The following is a 17,349-nucleotide window of genomic DNA, read 5'->3' as shown; positions in this document are numbered from 1 at the left end:
CCAGCCTTCCAGCAACCCTCGGTTTGTTCTCTGTATTTAAGAGTCTCTTATGGTTTGCCTTCCTCTCTGTTTTTATCTTACGTTTCCTTCCCTTCCCTATGTTCATCTGTTTTGTTTCTTAAATTCTACATATGAGTGAAATCGTATGCTATTTGTCTTTCTCTGCCTGACTTATTTCGCTCAGCATAATACACTCTAGTTCCATCCACGTTATTGCAAATGGCAAGATACTTGCATTCTCTTTGGGGCACAAGCTGTTTTCAAAAAATAATTATCTTAAGAATTTATACTCTAAAGGCAGACAATACAAACAAGCATAGACAGAAAGACAAGTGGGAAAAAAATTATGGATACAGATGTGTATATGTTGGAGAAATTGTCTGAATCATTTTCATGCCCAGCAAGGCATGTGAATAGCACATATGGGAATTCCCAATTCTTTTGAAAGACCTGAAGAAACCGTATTGCTTTCTAAAATCCCAGCAGCATTGTACTAGGAAAGTTTTAATATGGGTAAACTATATTATGGTGGCATTTTTCTATAATCTAATGACAAATTAAGAGTACTATACACATCAATCCAGAATTTGCTGGAATAGCTATTTGGGAAGTTGGAAGACCTGAGCAGCCTTGGTCAGGTTTGGACAGATCATTTAGCTTTTCCTAGACCTGTTCACTTATCTGTAAAATGAAGGCGTTGGTCTTGATAACATGAAACGTCATTTCCTGAGGTTTTGTGGCACGGTGAAAAGCTTGCAACAGCAGTTTAATATTAAAGTTCCTCTAGTAAACACTAAACACTATTTGTTCTAAATATTCTATATCAATTGCTGGAATATATATTTAGTATATGCACCTTCCCCCTGACAATGTTATTTTGCTATTTGCTGTAGTACAGGTGTTCCAAAATAGGAAAAACTCAAGAAATTACAAGGAATTAAGTTGTTATGAAAGCAAACACTTCCACAACAAAACTCCTTTAAACATTTGGAAGTTGGATATGCTGACTAAAAGCTCACACTGTTTGTTAGGTTAAGCTGTTTGGAACTCGTATGTCTTAAAAGTTTATTTAACTTTGCGGATGGGCATCATAACAATGTAATCTGGAGCAACTACTGACACGCGGGGCCACTGTCAAAATGATGGAGGAGGTGCTCAATCATGAGGCCCTAATGCTCTGATTCCAACCGTATCCTATTTGTTCTCTCAGTATCCACTCCAGAAAGGAAAATCCTGTAAAATTAGCTTTACATGTGGATTTAATAATCTTCATTGAACGAAATATTGGGATACATTAAACAAAAGATCCCACCATGATGCAATTTCTCTCTCTTCATCCCCCGCTCTAGTCTTTTTTTCTGTGTTTCTTTGTCTCTGTCATCTTTATCCCACCACCTCCATCTCTCAGAGCTCCACTTTATTCCATGACACTATATTTCTGTCTTCTATGTTTGGGTGGGAATTAGAGGGGAAAATTATAGAAGATGAGCACATAATAAGCAGCAGATGTTAGCTATTTGTGGAGCAGGGAGGAAGAGCAACTTAAACTTGGCCAAGATTCTCCAAGTCAGGCCAGGCTCCTCTTCTGGTGCCTGCCCTAGAAAGGAGAAAAGTCAAATCCCCCAATCCATATGCTGTTTGCCCCTTCTTACCCCCACTGCTTCACACTACAGAAGCAAAGATATAAAAAGGAGGGGAAAAAATAGGAGAGGAGCAAATGTAAAAAGCAGAAAGTTTTAATATGTTTACCTCTTGTGCTTTTATAGTTTCAGTGCTACAGTTATATCTATTCTGTGCATTCTGCAGAATTTATAATTTATTGAATTGATAAACCCTACAGTCATTAAATAAGTTTTAGACCTAGGGAAGCTACATGTGCTATTTGTATGGGGTATGGTTTTCTTTCTAAAACCCCTTTTGTTCTAAACCCTTTTTCTGCTTGGTACACAGAAGATTTTGGAGTGGTGGTAGTTAGGGAGATGGGTTAAGAAGCAAAGAAATAAGCCTAATAAAGGGGACAAACAGGAAGCTCTTTTCTCTACCTAGATAGCATATATCCAAGGTAGCAGTGGTTATTTACAGACACTATACAACCTTTGTGGTCTAATTTGGAAAAAATGACTTGAAAAATGGCCATCTCAGGAGTAGCAAAAGGAGAGGCCAGTGCTATGGCATAGTGAGAGGGATTGGGGTGGGATTCAGAAAAGGCAAGTATGTTCTAAGGCCAAACACATTGCCTCTGTCCAAGGCTGGCTCTGGCTTGGAACATATTCTTCAGGTTAAAGCTCCACCAAGTAAGGAAGTGTCTGTTTTTTCACCCTTATTATCCCTAGGGCCCAGTAGAGAGCATGGTTCCATAAATGCAAAATAAGTATTCATTGGATGAATAGCTAAAACAAAACAGATCTTCATAGTTTTCCATTGTAATTAGTGATTTAATTAAAGGATGCTCTGTACTTAGGTTTATATTTTAATGATTTGCTTTCCTATTATATGGCTTCTAATGAACAACATTTAGAATCATAAACTATTACAGCTGAAAAGGGCCTTAGTGATCTCTAACTTGACTTTCTCATATTACAGACTTGGAAATGAAAGCCTACTTAAGTGGCAAGAAAGCAGAAGTTTCCTCCCTAAGAACACGAGTTCCATAACTACCATCCTAAAGTTCTTTTCACTGTATCATGACATGCTATTTTTGAGATGATCACAGTAACGAATGAAAATTTAGTTTAAATTTATATGTGACTGACAACTTTTGTGCCTGTCTTGTCATCTTTTTGTGTATAAGCAATTGTTGCAGCTAAACTTTGTATCAGTTGTCAAAACACATGCCTATCTTTTGTACATACAAACATAGTCAAAACAACTTTGTATTAAATACACAAGCAAAGGAAAGCTGTGATAAATAATAATGGATACTCAAAAATAAACAAAATAAGGGACAAGCAATTTTACATCTGTTGATAATGATCTAGAAGTAGTTTCTTCTACCCTGAAAGATTTTCACTGAAAAGAACAGGAAATGACTCAAATCACAGATATTATCAAACTAGAAGCAGAAAAAGAAATAAACTAAATAACATAATGCTGTACCTTAGAATGCTATATTGTAAATACATAAAAAGATTTCCAAAGGACTTGGATGAACTGTCAGTGTTTCAATATGTACTATATACAACCTTTAATCCATTTCATAAATTTTCTTTACTTACCAGCACCATACAAGACACCTTTAAGTTAACCTTTATTGAGAGAGTTCATGTGTTGTCATATATTTCATAAGATAAACTTGAGTTCTTTCAAAAATGAGTCTCAGAGTAAAGGTAGACATTTAAAAGACATGTATTCAGCATGAAATTATTCAGTTGGTGTGGAATTAGTTTAATATCTTCATTTTTCCATAATGATTTAATTATTTAAGATGCACACTATTCTGATGAATGAACTAAAATATTAAACTAAATCCTTGGGGCGCCTAGGTGGCTTAGCCAGTTAAGCATCTGTCTTGAGCTCAGGTCACAATATCGCAACTCATGAGTTCATGCCCCACATCAGGCTCTGTGCTGATGGCTCAGAACCTGGAGCCTGCTTCGAATTCTGTGTCTCTGTCTCTCTCTGCCCCTCCCTGTTTGTGGTGTCTCTCTCTCTCAAAAACAAATAAAAACATTAAAAACTAAATAAAATAAATCTTTAAACTAAATTTTATGATTCAACTTATATTTATATACATTATCTAATAACATGATATATATATATAACACAACACATACATGTGATGTATGTTTATACATGTAATATGTTATATAAAAATTTAAATATTATTTTTAAATGCCAAATAAAGACAAAAAACAATAACCCAAGGGAAGCAAGGTAATACCTGAAACAGGTAATACCAAATTAACCTTCTTAGCTTAGAATGAATGTACAGACATTTCCAAGGATTTAAAGCTCTGGATTTTGTAGCAGTATACAGTCAGTCCTCATTATTCGTGGATAGTGTATTTGCAAATTCACCTACTCATTAAAATTTGTTTGTAACCCCCAGATAATACATGTGGCTTTTGGGGATCATTTGCAGACATCCCTAGAATGGTGAAGCTCTGCTGTCTTGCTTCAGTTCTCATGGTGTAAACAGAATCCTTTCGGTGGTCTAAGTGTCACCTTTTGTTTTGTTTCTTGTTTTCATTTTTTAATTTGTTAATGTTTATTTTTTGAGACACACACACACACACACACACACACACACACACACACACAGAATCCAAAGCAGGCTCCAGGCTCTGAGCTGTCAGCACAGAGCCCGATGTGGGGCTCGAACTCACAGATGGTGAGATCATGACCTGAGCCGACGTTGGATGCTTAAGTGAGCCACCCAGGCACCCACCCCTAAGTGTCATGTTTTTTCACACTTTTGTGCTCCCAAGTTTAGTGCTGAAGTGCTGCCTAGTGTTCTTAAGTACAAGACTGTTGTGATGTGTCTTATGGAGAAAATACATGTGTTAGATAAGATTCCTTCAGGTGTGAATTATAGTTCTGTTGGTCATGAGTTCCATGTTAATGAATCAACAATATGAAATAAGATGTTTTTAAACAGAAACATGTTTAAAAAAAGGTTACGTATTGATGGCTTGACAAAAGTACTATGACCAGAGGTTCACAGAAACCTAACCTAGTATGTCCCCTGGGAACAGTGACTTTGTAGGACGTAACTACCAGAAATAATGGGAGACAAAGAGAAGATGCACAGAAAGCCACAACTGGGGGAGGAGGGAGACATAATTTGATTTTCATGATTTCTTTACCATGCTTTTATTGTTTGTTTTGTTTCAGGAATATGAAAAGAAACAAGATGTATTTTCAATATAGAAATAAAAATAAATACATTTTGTTTCTCCAGCATTGGTTATATGAAGTTTCCTAAGTGTCTGGAAATTAGATGACAGCAAAATTAGATGTCATGCCCCATGGATCTCTTCAATCCTTTATGATCCCTGGCTTGGTGGGTGGTATATGGTAAAAGGAGATACTGTTGATAGATGACAACTGATGGATATCTCAAGACTTCCATGGAATATTATAGTTTCATAAAATTCTAGCCCGAGGAGCCCTGAATACCCCACTGAAGATCTGGGCCATTAGCACATCAGATAACTGTATATATTCTGTAGTCTTATAAAGAGTGGACCCTTGTATGTTTATGCCCTATATTTCTTTTGAACCAGAACCCTTAAGAATTCACATAATGGATCTTTCATGGTAGGTCCATACTAGAGGGATTTCTAGTCTGCATCTATGCTAGTGAGGTACTTGCAAGACAGACCAAAGAAACTATCAACTCTTATTCTAGTTTTAACCAAAATCAGGCAATTCGTGATCTCTCCATGGGTTGCTGAAATCAGGGCTTTGTTTTAAAGTTCTGTGAAATTTATAACGAACAAGGACTAAGACCCCAAAAGAATATTAAAATAAACATTACTTACTGTTGACATTTCAAATCAAGTACTTTCAAAAGTGAATGTTTAAACATTTCTTATCATAAAAACATGTATTCCCTAAAGAATAATCAAAGGCTCTTGAATTTAAACATAAGAAACTACAAATATGTTAATACATGTAGTACCAGTGAAAATATCTCAATGCTATAAATAATGATTGTCATTATATTCCTTTGGTACAAATAGAATCAAAGTGTTCCCTTAAAAAAAAAACCGTATTATAGGAAATGGAAATTTACTTTTGAAATCTGATCCAAATACAGTAAATGCAGATCCTCCCTTGAATATACTTTGAATAAGACAACACTAAAGAAGTCTGAATAGAAACCCCACCATATGTCAGTGCTAAATAATTTGTTTAGATTTAAAAAACAAATCTTTAAATGGGCATCATCTGTCAGTTCTGGGTTGAGGACAGATGTGGGGTTGGAGGGAAGATTCTGATGCTGCCATGAAGAATGAGAGGTGACATTCGAGTCGGGGCAGACTGGGCATGAGAAAATCCAGGAAGACTTTCCAGCAAAAGGGAGGAGGCAAAAGGTCAAGGTCAGATGGTGGGAATTCCATAGTATTGGACAAAAGTTTTTCAAGCTTTTGATTATCTGATAGCTAGCTGCCTTCTTGAAAGCCTCTCTCCTGGTCTTCACAACACTGTACTCTTCTGGTTCCTGTCCTGTTTCTTTGACCATCCTTTCGGTATCTGTGGTTTCAAACTGATACCCACATTTATTCTGTGATGATTTCATACCTAGGTGTCCAACTGTTTGGTAGATGTCTCTAATTAATGGCTTGTCAATGTATTCCAAACAGAAGTAATACTTCTACACTCTCCCCAATCTACTGCTCCCTTCCAGTTGTCATTGCCACATTACTTAACTTCAACCAGAGTCGTATTTCATAGTTCTCCTTCTCCCCCCACTTCTGATCAGTTATAAGCTTTCATGGCTTCTATCACTGCTTGGAAATAATGTCTGCAATGCCTTGACCACCCTCCTGCCATCACACTAATACCTCTCATCTAGAACTCCCATTTCCTACTGGTTTCTAGTCGAAGATTCATTCCTAAGAATGGACCTGGGGTGGGGGGCAAGGTTCCTACTGTTAACTAACATTTGACAAATGCAGCATACATCACTTTTCTCTTGACCAGCCATAATACACTTTAGTGTATGACTGATATTTCTCAGAACCGCTTGTCCTGGGGCTCTATTTTCATATTACATTCATCAACATCTAGTTATTCACGTTCCAGAAAACACACTTTGGGAAACAATGACTTGAACTATAAAAATGGCCCCTAAACCGCTCTCCTTGCCTAAACTTTCCCTTTCCAGTGCATCGAGTATTTCACTGATAGATTAATTTCTCTAAAGTACTTAACTCATTACAGTATTCCCTTGCTCAGAAACCTTCAGTGGCTCTCCATTGATCTAAGCAGTGATGAAGCACCAGGTTCCCACAACGTGGTACTAATGTACCTCCCAGTGTTATCCTTTCCCCCTACATGGCCGTGTGGCATAGGAGAAAACACATGAACTTTGGAGTAAGCTCCAGGTTCTTAAAAACTGTAAAACAGGCTTTGAGTCCTTTCTTTGCTCATCTGCAAGTGCACTTAGTAACTGCAGAGATGGGAGGAGGCAGCGAGATAGTATTAGTGAACATTCTCGCATAATTGTAGCGCATACTCTCTGGCCCCATGGGTTATAGACTCACTAGGCAGGTTGAACCTCTGTCATGTTGTAGTCACCTAGTGTCTTCCTGCAGTAAGTGACCAGTGATGTTTTAAACTGAGAACGCAGAGGATCACCTGCCAGTGTCAATGAGGACTGATCAGTAAATCAGTACTTCTATTTGGGGAATTTTTTTACGGGTCCTGAAGGAGCCAGTTCCCACAGAACATCCAAGCTTTTAGGTGGAATGTGCCACTGGCGCTTGGCTGGGGTGGGGGTGGGGCGCAGGGTCCAAGAATCAGCAGCGATGCTTGAAAAGCAAATGTCCAATTCAAACAGATGAAACAAAAGCCCACTGCAAGAGTCAGAAAGCTGCACTTTTATTAGATTCAGAAACTTTTTTTGAAAGTTTATTCTGAGAGAAAGAGAGAGAGAGAGAACATGCAAATGTGTGAGCAGGGGAAGGGTAGAGAGAGAGGGAGAGAGACAATCTCAAGCAAGCTCCATGCTGTCAGTGCAGAGCCCAATGTGGGGCTCGATCTTACGAAGCATGAGATCATGACCTGAGCAGAAATCAAGAGTTGGACGCTTAACCAACTGGGCCGTTCAGGCCTCCCAGAAACTTTTAAAAGTGCTTACGATTTACTTCAAAGTCCAACATGAAGAAAATACAAGGTCCTCAACACCCCTGCCTACGAAGGAAAAAGGAATTTTTGTTTGATTTGATCACTAGCATAGTCTAAGTGCCTCAAATGGTGTCTTGCATGTAGAGGATGCTCAGTTAATATGATGGAGGGATGGAGGGATGGATGGAGGGATGAATGGATGGAGCAAGGGATGGATGGAGGGATGAATGAATAGTTGGATGAATGGGTGGGTGGTGGATGAATGAATAAATGATTGAATGGATGAGGCCATGGCATGCATTTTATATACAACCTAGTAGAGCACTGAATATATAGAAGATCCTTAATAAGTAATTGGCTAAATATATCAATTGTATCCCTAACCAGATAAGGGCATTTATAAAAAATGTACCTTAAACTAAATATTATTCCTATATATTTCTAATTTATAAAATATTTTTATATATTATCTATATTATCATCATTCTCTTTCTTTTAAAATTATCTATTCATTCATTTATTTCTCCCCTCACAACATGGGAGTGTCAGAGCTTAAAAGCAGGTGAGGAGAGAAAAATGAAATTAAGAGATTAATTAGATGTTCTTAGAAGGTTAAAAAAATTTTGCCTAAATTGGTTTGACTATGTTGAATGGAATGAAGAGAAAACAAACTTAATTTTTTTAAAAACCTGGAAGAAGATGGAGGAAAATGAGGCATAAGGTGTGTAAAACATGTTTGATAAATTTGTCTGGAAAGAATGTTATGCTTAAATGCATTCTTTTCCCTTAACATTTCACTCAAAGTTTTTATAACTATCATTCTTGTATGAGGGAATAATAGCCAAATATCTCCTTCACAGCACAGGAACCAAGTCTCAGTGAAGTTAATGATCTGTATATTCAAGAGCAGGTAGATCCAGGGCTAGAATCCATGTCTTCCAAGTATTCAGGAATAAACACAATCGCCAAAGTGTAAAGTGAGCCTGACACATTTAGAGAACATAAAGAGTTAGGGTGACTAGGGTATCTGGCTGGAATGAAGGGGATATATAGAAAAGTCATAGGAAATCAAATTAAGGAAATAACTGAGATAGATTACAGAGTGCCTTAAAACACAATAAAGAATCTAGATTTTTATCCATGTCAGTTATTTTTGAAATTATTTTTAAAGCAAAAAATATCCTTTTTAAAGTAAGAAACCTTATATGAGATGCCAGTATGCAAAACAACTAAAAAGAAGGTGGTTTCTCCCATTGAAACTGTTCCCTCCTTCCTGCCTCTCAGCCTCTGAGGAGAAAAGGTTGAAAATTGATAAAAGGTTTAAACCAAGGAAAGTCTGAAAAGGCATAAGTCTGACAAGTGGGCAGGGCAGTGCTAGAGCAAGTGGCATAGAGACCAGGTGGAGGAACCCACCGTGGGAGGAACAGAGCACAGAGGCATGGTTGTCAGTGGGAAGAGGAGGCAGAGATGCCGGGGACAGAGGGAGAATCTGAACAGAGCCAAGAAAAGTTCAAAGATTCACATGTGGGCAACTGTAGAATATAATCACAAACGTGGTGAAGGAAAGCAGGAGGCTGCTGGTTTTGATGAAAGGCAATGATGTACCTTTTGTCATGTAGACATTTCTACTACGCTAGGCTACAGCCAAAGGAATAGAAAGTAACCCCTTTCTACCAGTTTTCTTCTGTTTTTCAAATAGATGAAACAAAAGTGCATGGCATGAGTCTGAAAGCTGCACTTTTTGCCATATTAACAAAAAAATTTAAGTGCTTAACATTTCACCTGAAACTCCAACATGAAGAATATACAGAATCCCCGATGACTCACCCCATTCTACAAAGGAAAAAAAGACCATTTCCATTTTTGTAAACTTTCTGTTCTTCAGTCTGGGTAACTAGCACATTAATTTTTTTTTTTATCTTTAAAAGCTAGTTTTTCCAGGGGCATTAAGTACAATTTATTTCAAGCATAATTATTTTGAAATCCAAGATTTTTCTGGTGCTTCATAAACTAAATGGTAAAAGTGAAACTTGAGGAATCTGTACACCCAGGCAACCACAGTAATTCTGATGCGTATTATTTTGAGAATAAATAACAGGTTTTGGCAAGCTGCGTGTAAAGAGGACAGTCTCCTCTTCCTCTGTGATTCTGAAACTGGTGATGCAAGCGCTCCCGCCCTTTTCTGAGAACACAGAAAACCTGACTCAGGCAGGCAGCTGCGGCTATTAAAACAGCGCCGGCCCGCACGCGTCCCCGCTGGGGTGAGGGCCACCGCCGCCGCCGAGCAACGATGAAGCTAGCCAACTGGTGGGGGCTGAGCTCGGCTGTCCTTGCGGCTTATGGCGTTTTGGTTGTGGCGAACAATGAAACGGAGGAAATTAAAGATGAAATGGCCAAGGATGCCTGCCCGGTGAGACTAGAAAGCAGAGGGAAATGCGAGGAGGGGAGCGAATGCCCCTACCAGGTGAGCCTGCCGCCACTGACCATTCAGCTCCCGAAGCAGTTCGGCAGGATCGAGGAGGTGTTCAAGGAAGTCCAGAACCTCAAGGAAATGGTAAATAGCCTCAAGAAATCTTGCCAAGACTGCAAACTGCAAGCTGACGACAGCCGAGACCCGGGCAGAAATGGACGGCTGTTACCTAGCCCAGGAGCGCTAGGAGAAGCCGATGACAACAGAGTTCGAGAATTAGAGAGTGAGGTTAACAAGCTGTCCTCTGACCTAAAGAATGCAAAGGAGGAGATCGATGTGCTTCAGGGTCGCCTGGAGAAGCTCAACCTTGTAAATATGAACAACATAGAAAATTATGTGGACAGCAAAGTGGCAAATCTAACATTTGTAGTCAATAGTTTGGATGGCAAGTGTTCATCTAAGTGTCCCAATCAAGAAGAAATACAGTCACGTCCAGGTATGTATAATGTCTTCTTACCATCTGTTCATGAATATTATATAGCTAGACAGGATCTATAATCATTAACTTTTGCAAAGAAGTTAGACAAAGGACAGATGAAAGAAATTAAGCCTTTTATTCATCAAGGTAGTACAGGAAAAACTAATATCTTTGCAAATGTGACCACAGAAATAAGAATTAATTACAAAAATCATAATTCTGTATCCATTAGAAAGCACTTTCAATTTCAAAGATCTTGTTTGTTAATGCCAGAGCTACACACAAACCAAAGTAGAGAGATATTATTTCTTAATATTTTACTGCATTTCACTTCTCATATCTCCTCATTGAAGTGTTTGAAGACAACACAGATAAGGCAGTATTTCCAGCTGTGCTTTGTTCATTGGAAGTCAGTTTCCTGTGGTTGGCTGACTACTCTCATGTGGCCACAGGAAATCTTTGCAAGATTTTAACTTATCTGCCAATCATAATCCCAAATATCTAGTGAAAACAGGAGATTTTATAAATGGAATAAAAGCAGCTATATGGCTTCATGTGTGTGCAAAACTTTTTGCTTTGAGTGGCACAAAAACATTTTAAGGGGAGAGTTTTGGCATGACAGAAGACCACAAACTTAGTTACCTACTGTGCCCACAAACTTCTAGCTGTGGCACTGGTTCCTCCAAGTGCTGGCTTTCCACCTGATTCACTGCTGCTGATGGTCTTGTTACACTTTGGAAAGCCATCTCTGCATTAGGACCTCCACTTACCATGCATGTAAGGTTGAAGGGATATGGTGCCTGGGATGGAGATCACATTCATTTGGAACAAGCATCTCATGTGTGCTCCATCCCCAAGGAATCTGCTAGGGATCTGAAGGTGGGGCTTTCAAGGACCACTGTTGCTAATACTCCTGCCAGCCCATATCTGAACATACCCTGAATGGCAAGGCAGAAGTTCACATCTGTGACATCCCTGGGTGCACACTAGATTTGCTGCTGCATGGCAGCTTGTAATGATATGAACAAAATTCTACCGTCTATTTTTATACTAAGAGTTTAGGGGAAATGTTGAAATACTTTGAGTTCTAAATACACATGAACAGATTTTGTTTTGAGTAGTAACTTACTTTATCTGGCCCAAATCCTTATAAAAATTATCTAAGAGTAAATACCTGTATTTGATTCCTACAGAACCATCCTGAACATAACCACCTGTTGTTCTTTTCTAGAAACCAAACATGTGAAACACCGGCTAAATACGTTCCAGATAATAAATTCAGAATAAGAATGTTGGTATAGAGAGTATGATGCTAAGTGAAATAAGTTAGTCAAATAAAGACAAATACCATATGATCTCACTTATATGTAGAATTTAAGCAACAAACAGATGAACATAGGGGAAGGGAAGGAAAAATAAAATAAGGCAAAAAGAGAGAGGGAGGCAAACCATAAGTTCTCTCTTAACTGCAGAGAACAAACTGAGGGTTGCTGGAGGGGAGGTGGGGAGATGGGCTAAATGAGTGCTGGGCATTAAGGAGGGTACATGTTGTGATGAGCACTGGGTGTTGTGTGTAAGCGATGACTCACTAAATTCTGCAGAAAACAAAACTACACTATACATTAACTAACTTGAATTTAAATAAAATATTGGAAAGAGAAAAGTTTGCAAATGTATGCGTGGAAGCATTAAAAAAAGGATATTGGTATATTATTGAAAAAAATCTTTTTTTTACTTGAGCTTCTTAATTTAGTTGTCAAGAAAGTAAAATAAATATGAATTTATGATCAAGTCTGTACATTAGAATTTTAATACATAATTTGGAACATATCCTATAAAACTTTCTGGCAGAAGAGGATATCAGCCCCGTTAGGTGAAAGGAAATAGAAACTCTGCTTCTTCTGTAAACATGGAATGCAGTTCTAGAAGGGTTGGAAGCATCTGACCTTTAGGACCAAGGAATGCAGTAGTTACAAGAACAAGCTTTACAGCCAGCCAGATCTCAGTACGTGCCTTGGCTCTACCACTTAATGCTTCTGTGAAGTTGACCAAGCCACTGGTTCTCTTTGACCCTAACTAAGTATCCTCACCTGCAGACTGGAAATAATACCTACATCATAAGGTCAACGTGCAGACTAAGTGTGAAAATGTTATCAAGTCTTTGGCAGAATGCCTAGAACACATAAGTAGCACTCACTAAGTATTACTAAATTACCAAAACTATTTCATTGACTTCGTTGTTGTTTTTTGTGAATATTGTTACTATTATTACCAACCAAGAGTATGTTGGAGAGCCTTGTCTGCTTTACAGCACCAAGTTCTTATTCTGAGGCTTTAATAAACATTTGCTAAACAGGTTCAAGTAAATTTTGCAGAGCAAGGTTTCATGAACACCACTGACTAAATTATCAAACTGCTTTTGTACATATAAAGAATTCTTCATATGCATCATTTTTAGTAACAAAATCCAATGTCTTTCTCTTCTTCCCCCTTCAGTTCAACATCTAATATATAAAGATTGCTCTGACTACTACACAATAGGCAAAAGAAGCAGTGAGACCTACAGAGTCACACCGGATCCCAAAAATAGTAGCTTCGAAGTTTATTGTGACATGGAGACCATGGGGGGAGGCTGGACAGTGCTGCAGGCACGTCTCGATGGAAGTACCAACTTCACCAGAACATGGCAAGACTACAAAGTAGGCTTTGGGAACCTCAGAAGAGAATTTTGGCTGGGGAACGATAAAATTCATCTTTTGACCAAAAGTAAAGAAATGATTCTAAGAATTGATCTTGAAGACTTTAATGGTGTCAAACTCTATGCCTTGTATGATCAATTTTACGTGGCCAACGAGTTTCTCAAATACCGTTTGCACATCGGTAATTATAACGGCACAGCTGGAGATGCCTTACATTTCAGTAAACATTACAACCATGATCTGAAGTATTTCACCACCCCAGATAGAGACAATGATCGGTACCCCTCTGGGAACTGTGGGCTCTATTACAGTTCAGGCTGGTGGTTTGATGCATGTCTTTCTGCAAACTTAAATGGCAAATATTATCACCAAAAATATAGAGGTGTCCGTAATGGGATTTTCTGGGGCACCTGGCCTGGTATAACTGAGGCACACCCTGGTGGCTACAAGTCCTCCTTCAAAGAGGCTAAAATGATGCTGAGACCCAAGCACTTTAAGCCATAAATCACTAAACTCATTCCTCTGGGTATTTATTACCTAATAGGGCAATTAATTCCTTGAGCACTTTGGAATATGTTTTATACTCCTTTACTATGACTAAAAATTTATCTCTAGGAATAGGTTCTTATGCTACACAGCATTTGAAATAAAGCTGAAAAAGCACACATTTTATAGGCGTCTTTTGTTGCTGTTATACTGTTATCCAGATGAATATTTGCAAAGCAATTGGGAGTGTTGAGAATTACACATTAGATTTATGATTCCCTTAATTTCTATTAATTGAAAGATTTTCTATTTACTTATGTTACTTGCTATAATTATGAAATCATTGTTTCTTTAGCAGGCTGGATTTTTACACAAGTAATCTGTATTTTGATTGTGATTTAAATACCTTTTTTTCAGGCTATAGTCAGTTATTGGCTCTTTATGTCTCTAAATACCTTAATCCTCATTCTGAGATAAACCTTCTCGATTTATGGCATTTCTTTTGGGTCAGGAAGACCCTAGAGCATTTTAGCTCCCAGACAAAGGGAAATACATGTAATTAAACCTGTTCATGTACTATTTGTGAAATGTAAAATATTTGTCATTTAAAATATTTTGGTGGTAGCATAATGTCACTCCTAAAAGCATTCAGAAAATTAATTCAACCTTAAAGACCATGATTTAAAGGTTATTAATTCACAGTTGATAACTCTTTAGGTGTTGGATGGTTAAAACTGCTTTACTATAAAAATTAGCTTCCTTTGCTTTGATTGCACAACAGTTTTTAATTTAAGATTGCTCATTACTGTGCATGACTACTGGTAAGCTTTCTTTTGGAAGGGTAGGTGTGGGTGGGGAATGAAGCATTTATTTATAGACTAGATTACTCTGAGGGCCAAAGCATTTATATCCAAAGCAATATTTTCATTAAGTGATTCACTTCATAGAAAGCTAAGTTTTATAAGACATATGTATTTTGATATATATAGAATAGTAGTTCAAATATTATGTATATCTTAACCCTAACTGGTGTATTGCTTATATTCTTATCAGAAAATTTAAATACAGGTGTTTATTTTTTTTAACCAAACTAAAATATATGAAGCTTTTATAATTCACTAATTCTGGAGTGCAGACCATTTTTTACAGATTATTAAAAAAATAGTGTGTTAAATTTAATCATTGTAAAAAAGGGATCATTTCAGAGAGAACAGTGGTATTCTGTTGAACATTTAAAATATACTCTAGAATAAAATTTGAAACAATACACTATAGTGTATGTGAGTCATAGAAATGTATTCAATCTTTAATTTCTAGTTTGTTTCTACCACAGTAACTCAAAATATACTCAAAAAGATGCAACTTTACTCATAATTTGAAAATAATTAAGGATAGTAGCTTTAGGAAACAAACTTTTCAAATATTGCCCTTTATAGAAAATTCTAACCAAAAAGAAGCAAGATACTCTTAAAAATATATGACATACAAAGTTTTCAGGTACACATGATGAAAATTAAGTTATTATGAATACTATTAAAGTATTAAGGCAAGAGAAATGCAAAGAGAATTGTGACAGCCAAAATACAAAATATCATGGTACATTTCAAAAGCTTCATATCTACTCAGTAGTATAACAGATGTAAATGTAACTGATTTACACTTTTATTCTTTTTTGTTTTTTTAAAAAAAGATTAAGAAGATTTTTATTTTATACAATGTATTTATTTCACATAGAATTTTCATTTACTATATGTAATTGTTGATATATGCATAAGTTTAAGTCAATTCCCATGATCAAAAATGGACTCATGAAGCAGGATCTGATCCTCTCAAACTTCTATTTCTCACACTGAAAAAAGGAAAATATACGGACTCTTCGCAAAATACAGTTCTAAAGAAAAATAGCTCATAAAGCGAGTATCCACTGATATAATGGGAATGAGATTATCATTTCAGAAGATTTGCCAAATAATCCATTAATCCATGTAAATACTCAAAAGCTGCCTTTTATCTTTCCACTTATTTCAAAGGATCAAATTTTATTTCTATTATACTTTTATGACACTTTTCCAATAAAAAATTCTGTGACATAGAAATTCCTTCTTGAAATCATTTCATGTCATTTATAAAATGTATTTTATACTTTATCATTTCATGTCATTTATAAAATATATTTTATGCTTTGCTAATCTTTAACATGTTGATGGAAATAGATTATATCTGAAAGAGCGTTTTGCTTTAACATAGTTATTCACTAATATGTGCTAATGTTCACAAATGTGGATTGATTATTAACAAATTGGTTCCATTTTAAAGGCTAATATTTGTTATCTTAATAAGACTTTATTTCTAAACTTTATCATTCTTTGAAAATGTTGACTAAAACTAGTCCTTAGAAATTCCAACTGAGGGGCACCTCGGTGGCTCAGTCGGTTGAGCCTCTGACTTCCGCTCAGGTCATGATCTCCTGGTCTGTGAGTTCAAGCCCTGTGTCGGGCTCTGTGCTGACAGCTCAGAGCCTGGAACCTGCTTTGGATTCTGTGTCTCCCTTTCTGTCTCTGCCCCTCCCCTGCTTGTGCTCTCTCTCTCTCTCAAAAATACATAAACCTTAAAAAAAAAAAAAAAGAATATATAAGTGAAAATAGAAGTCCTTAAAAAAAAAAGAAATTCCAAGTGAAACTGATCCACTCATTGCTAAGAAGAAAAATCAAATTTTTCCTATAGGCAGTAATGCTTCAAATGAATGAATGACACATCTGTCCAATAAAGAGCTTAAATATACAAAGTATAAAACATACTCTAGTAACAAAATTTGCTGGTCTTATTTTTGAGTGGCTACCCAGGGAAAGGTTTTAAAAGTAAAAGTGATGGGTAATGTCATCATGATAAGCTTTTATTTAGAGTTCTTCTTTTCTTTTATGTATAAATAAGTTTATGTCTCATGTCTTTTAACCACCCTATAAAATAAAAGATTTAATCTTCACATCTATTTATTTCTGCAATATGGAAACATTAAATATTGTTAGTAAAATAATATTTATATATTTACTCTTGTCTGAAAAGTTGCATAATGTTCACCTAACTAGACTTTACCTTTGACTCTTTTTGAAGACTTTAATGAGTTCTATTTCATTAACAGGAAGACCATTATCTCACTTCCCTCCAGCATACTGTTGACACCTTTGAAATACAAAAGTTTCCGTTTTGTTTTGCAGCATTTAGCTCCATCTTTTCCCATCATTAACATTCCTGCTGGCTCAGCCCTCATCAACTCCTTTGGATAATGCAAATGCTTTCTCAGAGTAACCCATGCATCCAGTTTCCACCCTCCATTTCACTGTCAGAGAGACTATTTAAAAATACAGTTGTTATCATATTATTGCCCTGCTTAAAACCTTCCAACAACTGCTCATTTCCTATATGATAAATCCAGCAAATAAACCCCCTGTTCTTGCACAATCCCCACATTCCCTGAAGTTTTC

The 17,349-nt window shown here is 36.8% G+C and overlaps 2 protein-coding genes across 2 annotated transcripts in view; one reads left to right on the top strand and one right to left on the bottom strand.

The window, feature by feature from the left end:
- Positions 1-17,349, bottom strand: part of CCDC146 (coiled-coil domain containing 146) — a 115,295-nt gene that overhangs the window by 64,119 nt on the left and 33,827 nt on the right. The window lies entirely within an intron of this gene.
- FGL2 (fibrinogen like 2) lies at positions 10,017-15,751 on the top strand. The gene is made up of 2 exons (XM_042916129.1): positions 10,017-10,700; positions 13,179-15,751. Exons 1-2 carry the CDS (start codon positions 10,085-10,087, stop codon positions 13,883-13,885), a joined length of 1,323 nt encoding a protein of 440 aa, XP_042772063.1. The 5' UTR covers positions 10,017-10,084; the 3' UTR covers positions 13,886-15,751.

The sequence above is a fragment of the Panthera leo genome, chromosome A2, assembly GCF_018350215.1.
Source record: "Panthera leo isolate Ple1 chromosome A2, P.leo_Ple1_pat1.1, whole genome shotgun sequence".
Lineage (NCBI taxonomy): Eukaryota > Metazoa > Chordata > Mammalia > Carnivora > Felidae > Panthera > Panthera leo.
Note: the sequence above shows the minus strand (reverse complement) of the source record. Positions and strands in the feature narration are given on the sequence as shown.